At 40.2% G+C, this 12,634-nt stretch overlaps 1 protein-coding gene and 1 long non-coding RNA gene across 9 annotated transcripts; one reads left to right on the forward strand and one right to left on the reverse strand.

Moving 5' to 3' along the window:
* Positions 1-9: 9 nt before the first annotated feature.
* LOC147755133 (uncharacterized) lies at positions 10-8,260 on the forward strand. 3 transcript variants are annotated; one of them, XR_015330275.1, is made up of 3 exons: positions 10-1,399; positions 2,934-3,073; positions 7,996-8,260. It is a non-coding gene; the product is annotated as an uncharacterized LOC147755133 (long non-coding RNA). The 3 variants fall into 3 exon arrangements; XR_015330276.1 differs by having other exon boundaries at positions 1,351-1,491; positions 7,717-8,260; XR_015330277.1 differs by lacking the exon at positions 2,934-3,073 and having other exon boundaries at positions 1,356-1,491; positions 7,717-8,260.
* LOC111252399 (putative tRNA (uracil-O(2)-)-methyltransferase) lies at positions 4,303-12,382 on the reverse strand. Of its 6 annotated transcripts, XM_022810216.2 has the most exons (16): positions 11,989-12,382; positions 11,692-11,781; positions 10,220-10,381; positions 9,957-10,063; positions 9,656-9,740; positions 9,094-9,243; positions 8,666-8,774; positions 7,690-7,776; positions 7,422-7,490; positions 7,141-7,236; positions 6,618-6,793; positions 6,149-6,335; positions 5,811-5,933; positions 5,558-5,658; positions 4,905-5,035; positions 4,303-4,488 (listed from the first exon to the last, which is right to left on the reverse strand). In XM_022810216.2, the coding sequence occupies exons 2-16, from the start codon at positions 11,706-11,708 to the stop codon at positions 4,322-4,324; spliced, it is 1,767 nt and encodes a 588-aa protein (XP_022665951.1). In that variant the 5' UTR covers positions 11,709-11,781; positions 11,989-12,382; the 3' UTR covers positions 4,303-4,321. The 6 variants fall into 6 exon arrangements, 5 of the variants coding, with proteins under 5 accessions (XP_022665951.1, XP_022665952.1, XP_086849106.1 ...); XM_022810217.2 differs by having other exon boundaries at positions 10,220-10,355; positions 11,692-12,382; XM_086992980.1 differs by lacking the exons at positions 11,692-11,781; positions 11,989-12,382 and adding an exon at positions 10,819-11,662 and having other exon boundaries at positions 10,220-10,355.
* Positions 12,383-12,634: the final 252 nt, after the last annotated feature.

Here is a 12,634-nt window from a genome sequence, read left to right on the forward strand (position 1 = left end):
CGCCTACAGCCAATGGTGAGAAATGATAAAAACATAAAAAAAAAATAAATAAATAAATACCACCAGCGGCAGCGGCGGCAAAATAGCTTCAAGTGGCAGAATCAGCAGCAGCAGCAGCGGTAGCGCCAGAACGGCGACGGCGGCGGCGCCGCTGTAACCACAGCAGCAGCGGCACGAACAGCAGACAACAAAACGGCGAGAGCGGTAACTGCGTTATAAGAAACACACTGCTGTAGCTGATTGGCCAGTCGGTGTCTCGCTGGCTGGATGGCTAACGGCTGCTGGATACTTATTGGCGCTGTGAGCGAAGCCCAGCAACAGGAATGGCCGCTTCGCTGTCTGTCTCTGTTGAGCGCTGTTACTGCTGCTGTCGTTTCTGCCTGCGCAGCGGAACGATGTGGGTCGGCAGCACTGTGGCTGGCGCGCTACGGGAAAAGGAAAAGCGCGCGCATTGCCAGAGCGAACCATTGACAACTGCGGTAACAGCTAGAACAGCATTAACATAGAGCCACAATTCCCATATTGAGACACACGCACAAGCAACTAGCATTAGCCCCTACCGCCCGGACGCGACCGCGAGTCACGACGAGGGAGCAAGAAGAAGCCGCGTGAACCAGTGCCGACATACAAGAGCTGCTGGAAGAGGCCAGCACGAAGACGGTGGCGCAGAGTAGACCAGTGCGATGAACTGCGGCGGTGGCGCCGGCAGAGGGATAGATGACGGGGCGATACGGATGGCCGGTACAGCTAGGCAGTGTTGCTTGAGTAGAACGGAGACGGCTATATCCGCGACTAGTGGTCATGCTGCTAGCGGTGGCTGCAGCGATGGTCGACCACGCTACGCGCCATAGAGCTCGGCCGTCGCGAACAACACCGCCGTTGTTGCAGAACACTAGCGACAACTTCTTTACCCTGGTAACACTCAGTGACGACTACGGGTGATAATAGAATATACGAGGGGGGGGGTTTACTCCAAATAGGCGCGCGGGGTTGCCATCGATGGCGGTAAACAGCGGTCAGACGTAACTGCCGCCGCTGCAGCAGCATGAGAGTTTGCATTTGTTAGGGTGATGCGTCATTGTCGCTGCCGCAAGATAGAAACCAGAACGGCAGATGTCGGCGAGCTGTAGAAAACGACCGCACTAGAGACACGCTTACTGCCCCTTGAGGCTAAATAAGCACCATTCCATTGTTTACAGGTAATGAATGTCTTAAACGTTGTGTGTGCAAGGCCAGTGACTGGATATTTGAAGATGGCCGGGGCCGTTGAAGTGTCGTGTAAGAGAGTAATTGAGAATTAGTGGGTAGTGCTTTCTGCGGAATAAAGTTCACCTGTCGGAGTCGAACTGCGTACTCCTTGACCTACGCTGAACAGACATTTCTCTGATGGTGTTCGACCGTACGTAAACGCGTTGCCCAAGCCTCAGAAAAAATGGGCGGCACAAAGTACACATGTCCTATCTACACAAGGAAGCACGCCGCTTGAATTATGTACAGTCCACCAGCAATCGAGTCCTATTAATTAGGGACCCATATACGGATCCCATATTTACAAAATGATTTTTTTCAGGTGCCCGATGCTAGGCCATAAGCTTTTAATGAATTATCTAAAGCAGTAAACCAGCACTGATGGCAGAGATAGTTGTTAGAAAAAACCAATGCTTATGTTTCTTTTTGTAGGCCTATTTGTATTGCCTGCATAATATTTACGCTTAGATCTAATAGATAGATTTTCCATACAGCCAAGGAAAATTATATTTATCCTCTTTTGCTTTGGCTGGATTTTACGTTACACCACAATAACGATTACGATACCCGGTCCAATACATTATAATCATAAGTATATAAAATACAGGAGAACGTCTGATTCTCGAACGTTATGTATGTCTATGATACCAATCACGGCCATTGAATCGAATTGGTGATAATAAGCGATTCCAAATACAGTTGTTTGCGACATTAAACTCTAGAACATTCAATTAACAACTACGAAAGGAAAAAATATATTTTACGCTTTAAACCCCCCATCCCTGTGGCATCATAGTACTTGGTACTGTCCACTGAAATCTCTGTCGTTTGGGGTTAATAAGGTGGTAGGAGGTTTATGGCTTCAAAATAATCTAAGAGACACAACAGTTACGAGAATAACTTAATAGGTGACTAGAGTGATAGTAGTGGACGTTCCGGTAGCCATTTAGGCATCATGGCAACATTGAACCCTCCCCGGTATGTTGCATCCGTTTCTGTAGTTTGTTTTTGAATGAAAAACAGCTTTTCTTTAATTAGACATTCTTTGATAATTTAATTTTGGTTGTTGCGGCTTAAAGTAACCTCGTATATCAAAATCTTTCCCCAGGACTTAAAACCTGTGTGCAGCAATAGACTAAATACGTGTTACTATAGAAGCGGTAGGATAAAGAAAGCTTACATCTTTTGCACCCATTTGTGTGTTTCTTAACATAGCAATTTACGTGCTGCTCGTGAGGTTTCATAAACTAATAGTTAGACAGAACGGCAAAGATGCACAAAAGCACGGGCAGGCATGTATGATGCGCTACCTGTTTACAGGGCCTCTAATGGGAGATTTTTAGATTATGCATTTACTTGATCCCTCTTCGGGATATCTGGTCTGATCTTTTCTATCTGTTTCACCCAGACAACTTCGGCGTAGATTTTAGTAAGGTTTTAAAGATTCAATGACAACATTGACCGCTTGCGATTGGGTCATACAATTATTATAGTTATAGATATTAAATGTACTTCTCGTGTTATCTCATCGTAATTATGATAGATAAAATAAAGCATTTATAGCTTGTCCAAAACACCCTTCGAATCAAATCGACTGAGATGAAATACTGAAAAGTATATGGTTCTTTAAACTAGAGATTACATTTTATTGAACAAGTAATGGTGCTGATGCTCATCTCATGTAGTACGTTGCCATGGTCGTCGGTGGATCAACGTTCAGCGTTGGCGAATGGTTGTCATGAAATTTCCTAGGTCTGTTGAAGAAGCCCCAGACAAGTGCACTAGGACCCAGCCACCCATAGCACGCGGTTTAAACAAAACCCAAGTAAGCTGACCCATTAAACCTTCTGTCTATTGTGTTTCTCACACCCTGCTCTTCATTAGGTACAGATTAGGTGTCAAATTTTGCGACCCGATCTGTGAAACCTTGTACATTTTTTCTTTGTTAAATAGCATCAGACATTGTAACATTACCTATTCATTCATTTACAGCAAAAAAGGGCTGACGAAAGCACATTTGTTCTATACTTTTACAACGCTTAGTGAAGGAATAATGGTCATTGGTAGCAATTAACCAATATATATTAATGGAAGCTCAGTTTTTCGCTCGTTTGTGGAACACAACTTGCATAGAAACTTTTGAATCATTTATTGCACACACAAGTCAAAACAGAAACTATTGCTATAGCAGCTAACGCGTAATGAAGTAAAGGAACAACGTGTGCCTCAGTATTAGTTACATCGTTAGCAGCATCGTTGACTCAGAACTTCCACGGTTAACTAACAAACTTGGGTAGAAATACCGCAGAGCGGAACTTCTGCTGGGTTTGCAGTTGATATTTTTCGTGACGGTTGTAATTTCAGTGTACGGACTTCTTTACCTAAAGATTCATATTCCGTTTCGGCAAGTATACTTATTATTGATCTGAAGATCGTAATAGAGCTCTTCTTGAGTTGAGAAAAAATTCTTGAAATAACAGTCTTTTAGTAATCTCATAAAACCTGTTACTGACTTCAGTACGACTGACCTTCCCGAACCACCTGGGTGAAGAAAACGTTTACGAAGCTTTTTTTTCAACGCTTTCAATGGCTTCAAAGCAAACTTGAAGTACCATTTTCAAAGCTAGCCTGTGTACGTTGGGACCTACTTAATCTAGGTACAGGTTCGTCTGAACTAAGGAGAGAAATATTGTGAAAAATTAGAATGCAATTATAATTCAACGATACAACTTCCTACTTTGTTAGATATTTTGAGGATAACAGACAAAGCAATATAGTATATACCATAATCATTATGAAACCAACGTAATGATATTAATTAAATCATAGGAATTTGCCAGTCGAGGAATAAAGCTAATATTTTGAAGCCAAGAGAGGGGAATAAGATAGGATCCATAGTGGTAGTAGCGAAGTCTGCAGTCAGAATTTCAATCTTTTCATATAATTTGCACATTGCTGGTATCAGATTTTAGGCTTTTTTCAATAGTCTATTGACTGAAAAAAAATTGCAAATAATTCCAGATTAAAGAAGAAAAAAGGAAAAATAACGGCGTGTACAATTTGATTGTATATTTTATGTATTAAATTTATCTCGGTGAGAAAATCGGCATTTTGCTTGCTCCAAAGGACATCCCTGTGGGTGGTTGGAATCGAACCAGCATGCCCTCCGTTGATGAACCGAGCGCTGGGCATTGGGTTTTTGTTCTTCAGGAATCTTCAATCGTACTGCTCCGTTTTTAACTTAAATTAAGACAACAGGTACAAATTGTTGAATAACAGAGGGCCTATGCGAGGATTCACATAAGAAATGTTAATGGTAAGTCGCATAATAACGACGCTCTCGTTCGGCAAATCTAAAAATTTAATTTCGAACTGTTTGCTTATAGTCTTCACTGCGTACTAAATGCATTACGTAGTTGAGTATTGTCATTATAATAAATGTCCTATTGATTACCGATTTGTAAATATATAAGAGAAAGGCCCGTTATTCTGCACGCTTTTTTAGATTGGGTGGTTTCACGCACAGCAGAGAATTTTCTATTTCAACTTAACTGAACGGGTGCTCGGCAAAAATAACCTACGAAAACTTTGATAATGAACCTAGAACTCAAAAAAGGGCTTTCAAGCATACAAGCGAAGCAGAATGTTTGCCCTACCTTGAAAAACGTGATAGTTATTTTTGAGAAGCGTTTGAATACCACCGCACTGTGATTTGAGAAGGGACCGTTCTCTTTTATTAACCAATGCAATTACTTCCGCTAGACTCAACTGTCCCCCTAAATTGAAACTGAAAAGGAAAAACATTTTATTGTGGACTAAATGAAAAGTAAACCTTCTCTTCATGAACTCTTAAACAGAGTGTATGTGGAACCACATTGGAGAAAGTTAATAGAGTGGCTGAGCTCGGAATTTCCCCTTTCCAGTCGTACCACAGCATTAGCGAAAACGGTTATAATATGCCAATGCATTGAAGCCGCACTTAGAAAGAAAGCTGATTACTACCGTGCTCCGAATATCACAACTAAACGGTAAATTAAAGAATCAATTAAAAAAACTTTGTGCAAGATCTCGTGCGGAACTCGTTTTATAGCATAGTTTTAGGTTTAGAGGCAATAAAAGGGAAACATGTGGACGGTATAAAGCCTTCTTGCATCGTGCTCATGGCAGTTCCGAGATCTTCCTAGTCACATACGCACTTTAAAATTGCATTCAAATAAGGATGTAGCATCTATAGTTAACCAGTTGTTTGGCAAAAAAAAAGTGCAATTTAAAGTAAATTGGAAACAAGAAGGCGCAGTGCTAAACGTACCCTTCAGATTGCTCTTTATCAGGCAAGGTTAGTAGATGAATTGCCACCCTGTGCACGATTCTATCAGTAAGACTCCTATCTGTCTGGGTACAGTTGCGAACCTAAAGACATGTTGTAAGTCATAGAATGGTATAATTTTCGTTTTTTTCTAAGTTTAACACATGATATCTTAAACGAGTAATAACCTAACTATACTCGAATGATTTCCTGCTAGTAACTTGTGGCTCCTGGAATCATTATTACAGCATCCTACCGGAATTTCCTTGGCGCGAGGTACAAAGTCTGTGACTGGCTTTTCTTTTTCGAGACGATGCCGGAGCCTGGCTATGACTTGATCTCTGGGCTCATCCAGGCGTTCAGATAACACCATACAAATCTTAACGAGTGAAAAAGAAGTTAAATAATATAAGAACTCCTCAATTTTTTTTAGTCTGTGTGCTAATAAAGTGCAGCTTGATCCTGAGCTGCCCTTCCTTAGAAGCGTAAATTGAACCAAATGGTTTATAAGTTAATTTGTGACTTTTTCATTTCATTTCGTAATAATTATGAAAGATCATTATTTCCCATCACGTTGTCGCCACGGCAACTTACTCGCTTGGTTGAGGGAATCCTAATTTTATCAATGCGAACCTTGAAACCGCATTTGGGCAGAAAGTCTTCTTTTAGATGCATAAGATAGCTTTGATACTGGCTAAGGTCAGGTTTAGTTCGTTGATATTTGCCATACAGCCCGTAAGGACAACACGGGAGGAGGAATACCTTTGCTGTCGAACTCGACCTGTAAAAGGAACGTCATTGTTATTGAACGAAACAAATAGGTTCCATGTATACTGTATTTGTATCCAGTATACATGGTATCCATCCAGTATCCAGTATGTTAGTTACTATTAAAGCAACATAATTATGTGGATGTCTTAGTGGTTCTGTAAAGTTTCATATGGGTAATTAATGGAGAGGACAAACACCTTCAAAAATCTTGGGGAACCATTGCAAGCATAATCATATATAACTATGACTAACCAATAATGATTTACAATAGAGCCGGTCAAAAAAAGCTTACATAGATGCGAGCAGCGGTATCCACGGGGTCAGTTCGTCGGAATGGTTTCCAATCCACCACTCGGCATCAAATCTGCTTTGAGGTGTTACGGGTTCTTCACGGAGAAAATTGCTAACCTTGGGCGGGTAAAGCGACCATATACGGCGTTTACGTACGTCAATCCCAAGCCCCATGTGCTATTCGAAATAATGTTTTGATACATGCAAAAATAACCGTTTCGGTTAAAATTTTTTTACTTTAAGAGAATGAAAAGTCCTAAAATTGATTATTATTATTATTAAACTCTATGTGTAATGACAATTTTGCTAAAAGCTAAGGCAGTCGATATTTAGTGGGAAAAAAATTTGGTCGTTTATGGAATATGTTGCCTGTAACTATGCAGTTAGCTGATAGGCTTTCATTGAGAAAACGATAAAATGTACCTCCATTGATTACGTAATTTAATATTTAATAATTTAACATAACAGCTACACATAGATTGGCTAATAAGTAATTACAAACAGTGACGACAGCATTGACTTACCCCTTCGAGGATGAGGATGTAGACAAGCAGCCCATTCCCACAACCTATGTCGACAAATGACGTTTTTCGACCGTCGTCCTCTGGATCCCAAAGCGCCTGCAAATGAATTATCTAACAATAAGTAGGGCTATATGGTTGGGTGTTTTCTTCTTGCTTATCTTCAATCGAGCGATAGAAGACATTTAGTTAAGTTACCAAAACTAAAGTACCTCTATTTTATGATAAAGCATATCATTAAATAGCAATCGAAATGATTATTTAATCCGGATAACGAAACTTACTATGAGGTAACTGGCGATGGCTAAGTCCTCGAACACGAATTTCAACGGATCCGTCTTTTCCGGCCAAATCTGGAAAGCACCCAATGGCAATCTTGCAAATACAGTTAATTTAACCGCAAATATTTAAAAATTATTGACCTATTTGAAAAGGCGACTTACATTTTAGGTTCTTATGAGTTTGTTGTGCATAAAAAACTAGCATTAGAAAGAACGTATCCTTTCACAGTTTACTGAACAGGTTAACAACGAGTACCAGAGAATATCTAACCTTTATTAATTCTGGGCCATATTTCAGCTTGAGGTCCCAATAGATGCGGCTATATCTCTCGACACTGACCAGTCCAAGTGATGCAACCTAAAGGAAGGTCATGATAATAAGCATTCGAATGAAACAAATCATCTTTGCGATATAGGGATAACAGCTCTTGAGGAAGTGTTTTAGATTTAGTAGACGGTAGCGATTTAGTTATTCTTGCACTGGTGCCTTCTTTTTCCCCTGTATCCCTTGCTTGACACCTACGGAGCAGCCTTAATAATCGACACCGCATTTTTCACTATTTCTCGACTGTAAAAGGTGAACCGGAGACGAGGATAAGCACGTGTGAGGCTTTACAGAGGCAACTAGAGATCAGGCTGGGTCAACAAATTATCAAACAAGACTTTCGACAGGTGAAACGAATCGCAAAATAGTCTTGCTGAATAACATCGCTATATCTCGTGTACCTTTAGAGGCCTACGAATATCTAATAGATCATCAATATGATAACGCAGCTGGCGGCGGCGCAACGCAAAACGAAAGGCCGAAATTGGAAAATAAATTTATAAATCCATCATCTACATGGGTGCCTCCTTCCTTCGCCAAAGAATACGCGTGATGACAGAACAATAAAGGCAGGATATAATGGGCCAAGGAGATCATTTTCAGTCGTAGACGTAGTTTATCTCAAGCATTAAAAGAAACAGAAGCCAGCTTAACGACTAGTTATTACTTTCTATTCGACTTAACACATCCGCTTGTCTTACTGCACTTTACCGCTTTCATATCCCTCGTCTGCTTTCTTACTGAGTTTCATGCCATAGTTATAATAAGTGGTGCTGCCAAACTTATTTGCCTCCTTTAGGTGCCCTAACGGAGCTGATCATTTTAATAGGTTACATATTTATAGGTAGACTGCCAAAGTAGTACGAACAGTGGCATAGAAAATGTAATACTTTGCTGGTGGTGGGTTAGGAACGGCTCACACCTGTATCTGTTTGTCTTGGCGGACTACGCCATGCGCCCATCGCTCAATACGATCGAATAATTTTGTTGTCAATCGGGGACATGGATCGGAAGAAGTTGACAGTGACACGCTGAAAATTTAACCGGACAATTTTCTCTAAATAAGTCGTACATCAATATAGCATTTGTTGTCACGTGGAGCAAAAACATATAAGTGAGGTACCTCTAATAGGTAGCATGCGATATTCATGACGGCTAATTTAACGCGGACGACCACATGTCATATAATTCTAATGTGATATGTACACAAAACAGTGCATATCACAATTTCTATTATGTACAAGTTATTAAATGAGAAATTTGCTTGTAGGCTCACTTTTGATCGTTGTCATAGACGTCATCATTATCTAATTATACACTAGCTCTAAAAAGTGAAATTAACGGACATACCATTTATCGTTATCATCGAAACGAAGGACGAATTTGAATGGACCGCGTACGACGGGTTCAAGATTGCTCCCTTGATCATCCGCCGATCGTTCCGTAAATATCGATAACTCATGCAACTGAAGTCGGCATTCCTCATATACGCCTGAAAATCTGTTCAGCTGTCCGTTAAAAATCAATCATTCGAAACCAGCCCCAAATCACTGCAATGTATAGATTCGCATCGACTCTTGTTAGAATAGAGAGGTATTTATTATCATTTTTTGTTTGTCGACCCATTGTTAATTCGGCAGCATGTGATGTTTTTGACCTCGTACGTTTACTCGAAGGTATACTTCATTGCTCGCCAAAACTGATTTGGCTGGTAGCATCGATGACAGCTTCGTATATATTGGCATTTGGGGCAGGGGCATGACATAGATCTTCAATAATAAAGGAATGCCAAGAGAACTAAATATTTCATGCACTCCCTTGAACGTTGAAATTCTATTTAGGTCCAAATGCTTATTAGAAAACTATTAAAGAAACTAAAAAAAAATTGCTATAGACCAAATGACGAAATTACCTTCGATGATTTTTCGGCACCAATATCCTACGTAGCCGTAAGATGTCATTTTGAGACAACTGTGGGACCGATGCTGATACAGGCACTGCAACAAAAACAACATTAGTTAGCTGTCAGTTGGCTAACCCTAGTGGAGCAGAATTTTTTATGAGGTTTTTCATGACTTTAAAGTGAATGATATCATTCTAGTTTATGTAAGCAGTGGATCGATTTCACTCGATCCTCTGAAATGGCATTATGTTTTATCTTTTTCTCAATCGATATCTTCTATAATAAACGTGTGATAATGTGACTCGGGCACCTCTTTGCTGCGATGAATCTTGCTGACACACGAGTATGTCACCTCCTGCTAACCGGCCATCAAAAACGTGCGGTTTCGTTAAAAAGATCCAGGCAATAGAGGGAAAACTGCGTATGAAAGGACATCAGCCATCATGGTATTTTAGTTAGAGATAACACTTTAGACTGTCGGTCTTTAGATGGTCTTTTTTGCGGTAGATGCGGTATTTCTTGATAACAATTAGACAGTGCCATTTAATAATAGGAAATTAAATAGATTCTTACCATTCAGACGGAATTGGTTGAGACCTTTTGATCAATCTTAATTTGACCGCATCATCGGCTGCCGATTTGGTCGAAGGTTGAGAACTCATCTGGCTCTCGTATGACCAATTCTGTCGGTGCTTCTCAAATTCGGGTTCTAGAATATATTGTGTTGCTGATACGCTGATAAATAACAATTGGTAACAACAAAAGTAAAATACGAATCACTAGGCTTCAGCTCAACCTTTAGATAAACTGATTGCCCTGACCAAAACTTGAACGCAATGATAATATGAAAATTGCGAACGTAGTATCATATAAGAATTCCTTTTTGAACGTAGTTTTTTTAATAATGAGTGTTCAAAGCCGAGGTCACAACATAACGAAAACATGCAAACAATGAGAAAAAAAAAAAAAGGACACATTTTTGTCCTCGAAACGTCATGAAAATCGACGGAGCGATAACAACCACCTCGAAGTAAAATTACTTAACCAGCTTCAGGTGAGTCGTTATGTAATAACTGGAGCAGTAATTCTAATAAATGACGTTATACGCTTAGGTAGTGCTTTTCAAGTTCAAAATTGTAAAAAGTTGTGAATACTTCGCCTTGAAAAGCGACCTAAGAAGGTAGATGTGCGATGGTCATGGACCTCGACAGATGACATCAGTCCACCTGTAGCATGGCACGCTATGCCGAACGTAACTAGAAAATCGCGTTCCGTCTATTATTAAAGCTAAAGCTAATTGTTCTACATCCTTTAATGGTATCATGCGGAAGATGGTGAAATAATAAACTATCAACAATACACGCCTTTTATTTGGAAGAACAGTACTAATGTAAATCGTATGGGTCAGTGAATAAAGTTAACGCCTCTGCAAAACAGTCAGTTTGTTAGGATTAGCGTAATCGACTCACGGGCAGCTCTAAAGCAGTTGCAACGCTGATAAGCGCTAAACGCTATGAGGTCGGTACTATCGTTTAACGTTTAACTAGTGCAGTAAGAATTATTTTTAAATATATTTGTTTCGATTTGTTTTCGTTCCTTGTGCTGGTTTACTGTGTCTGTTAATAAGAACCCTGGAAGTACGATGCACAGGATGAAAACAACATTTCACTTGTAAACAAGATTGAGTCTAGTATACGTGCATCAAGCTGACACGATTTACTACAGAGTTTTTAGACTATGCTTACTGACCTCGCATTCTTGGTATAGTTATATAATATCATTTTTCCGCTTACCGCTATTTCATATAAAATAGAAATATATGTGAAGTAAATGATAAACGGATAGTCTACTGAACTCATCAATCTAATAAACATTTGTATGTTTAAAAGCATTTCTAATTACCGTTTGGCTAATAATATGAATTTCGATAATTTATCTAACTAACACATTTTTTTGGGGCCTTTTATTTCGAAGAAGCGTGCCATTGTGACTGAACAAACAGGCAACGATCTGCAAGCGAATTTTCAGCCTGTCGTTGTTCTTACCTGTCGAATCCGATCATCACTTTCACGTCGCAGCATCCTACACGCGACCGCTTTCCTGACGTTAGTACTTGTCTTCTTATAAAGTTCTTGCTGCAAATATTAACACATTGCCGTTTCCAGGGTTATGAATAACTGATGGAAACAAAGTAGTGGCACTTAGATAATCGTCGTTGAAAAATTCAACACAGACAGCTCCCGTCGGTTTCTACTCGTTGATTTTTAATCCCTCGTACATTTGTTTCTTTTTAACAAACCTCAAGCCTTCCTTTGCTCATCGATAATTAGCAAAATACGTACGTTGAATGAAGTGGCTTTATGCCGTTGACATAGTAGGTTCTTTGGCCACCGAGGTTAATGGCTAACAACAAAAAAATCCAACGAACTACAACACAGCAGAAACCCGTACAGCGGGTAGAGCTTAACGTTCCTTTTTTTTTAAAGACTCGCACCTTGCTCTATAATAATAATACACCTTTTTGTTTCCATACAGTTTTCCATACAGATTTTTTTTCGATGGAAACTCGTTCCACTCGTAGAGTTGAAATAGTCCCGCGGTTATGGTTAACTAGTCAGCTGTTCGAACACATCTCCCAAGTGCGAGAGCGTTCGTAATTCTTTCGAAATCTTGCTCTACACCGCTGAATGAATCGTCCGCACGGTAGACGGCTGTACACCGAAAAAGTGATAACGCAACGGTTCCCTCCTCTTTGCCAATGTGGTTAGCAGGAAGGCTTGTCCGTGTATCTGTATGCGCAGCTGATCTAATAACGATCCTCGTTTTCCCTCTCGCCAGCCGCTCCCATCTGTACAGCGTATTGCACACTGACGATATCATATTCTTATCAAGCAACAACACTCGAAAAGAAAACACCCTGTGTATGACTGTAGCCTGGCTCTCGTCTGGCCTCCTGTGGCTCTTACTGCCGCTACATGGCTACGCAAT

This window comes from Varroa destructor, unplaced genomic scaffold (genome assembly GCF_002443255.2).
Source record: "Varroa destructor unplaced genomic scaffold, Vdes_3.0 BEIS01000006.1, whole genome shotgun sequence".
Lineage (NCBI taxonomy): Eukaryota > Metazoa > Arthropoda > Arachnida > Mesostigmata > Varroidae > Varroa > Varroa destructor.

What these genes read in the sequence shown, in the direction of transcription:
- LOC111252399 (XM_086992980.1), bottom strand. Translation starts at nt 10,864, where the DNA reads ATGTCATCTGTCGAGGTCCATGACCATCGCACATCTACCTTCTTAG. An exon ending in ATGGCCCAGAATTAATAAAG is followed by an intron (nt 7,491 to 7,689) that starts GTTAGATATTCT and finishes GGTGCTTTCCAG; the next exon opens with ATTTGGCCGGAAAAGACGGA. An exon ending in ACATCCTCATCCTCGAAGGG is followed by an intron (nt 6,794 to 7,140) that starts GTAAGTCAATGC and finishes TATTTCGAATAG; the next exon opens with CACATGGGGCTTGGGATTGA.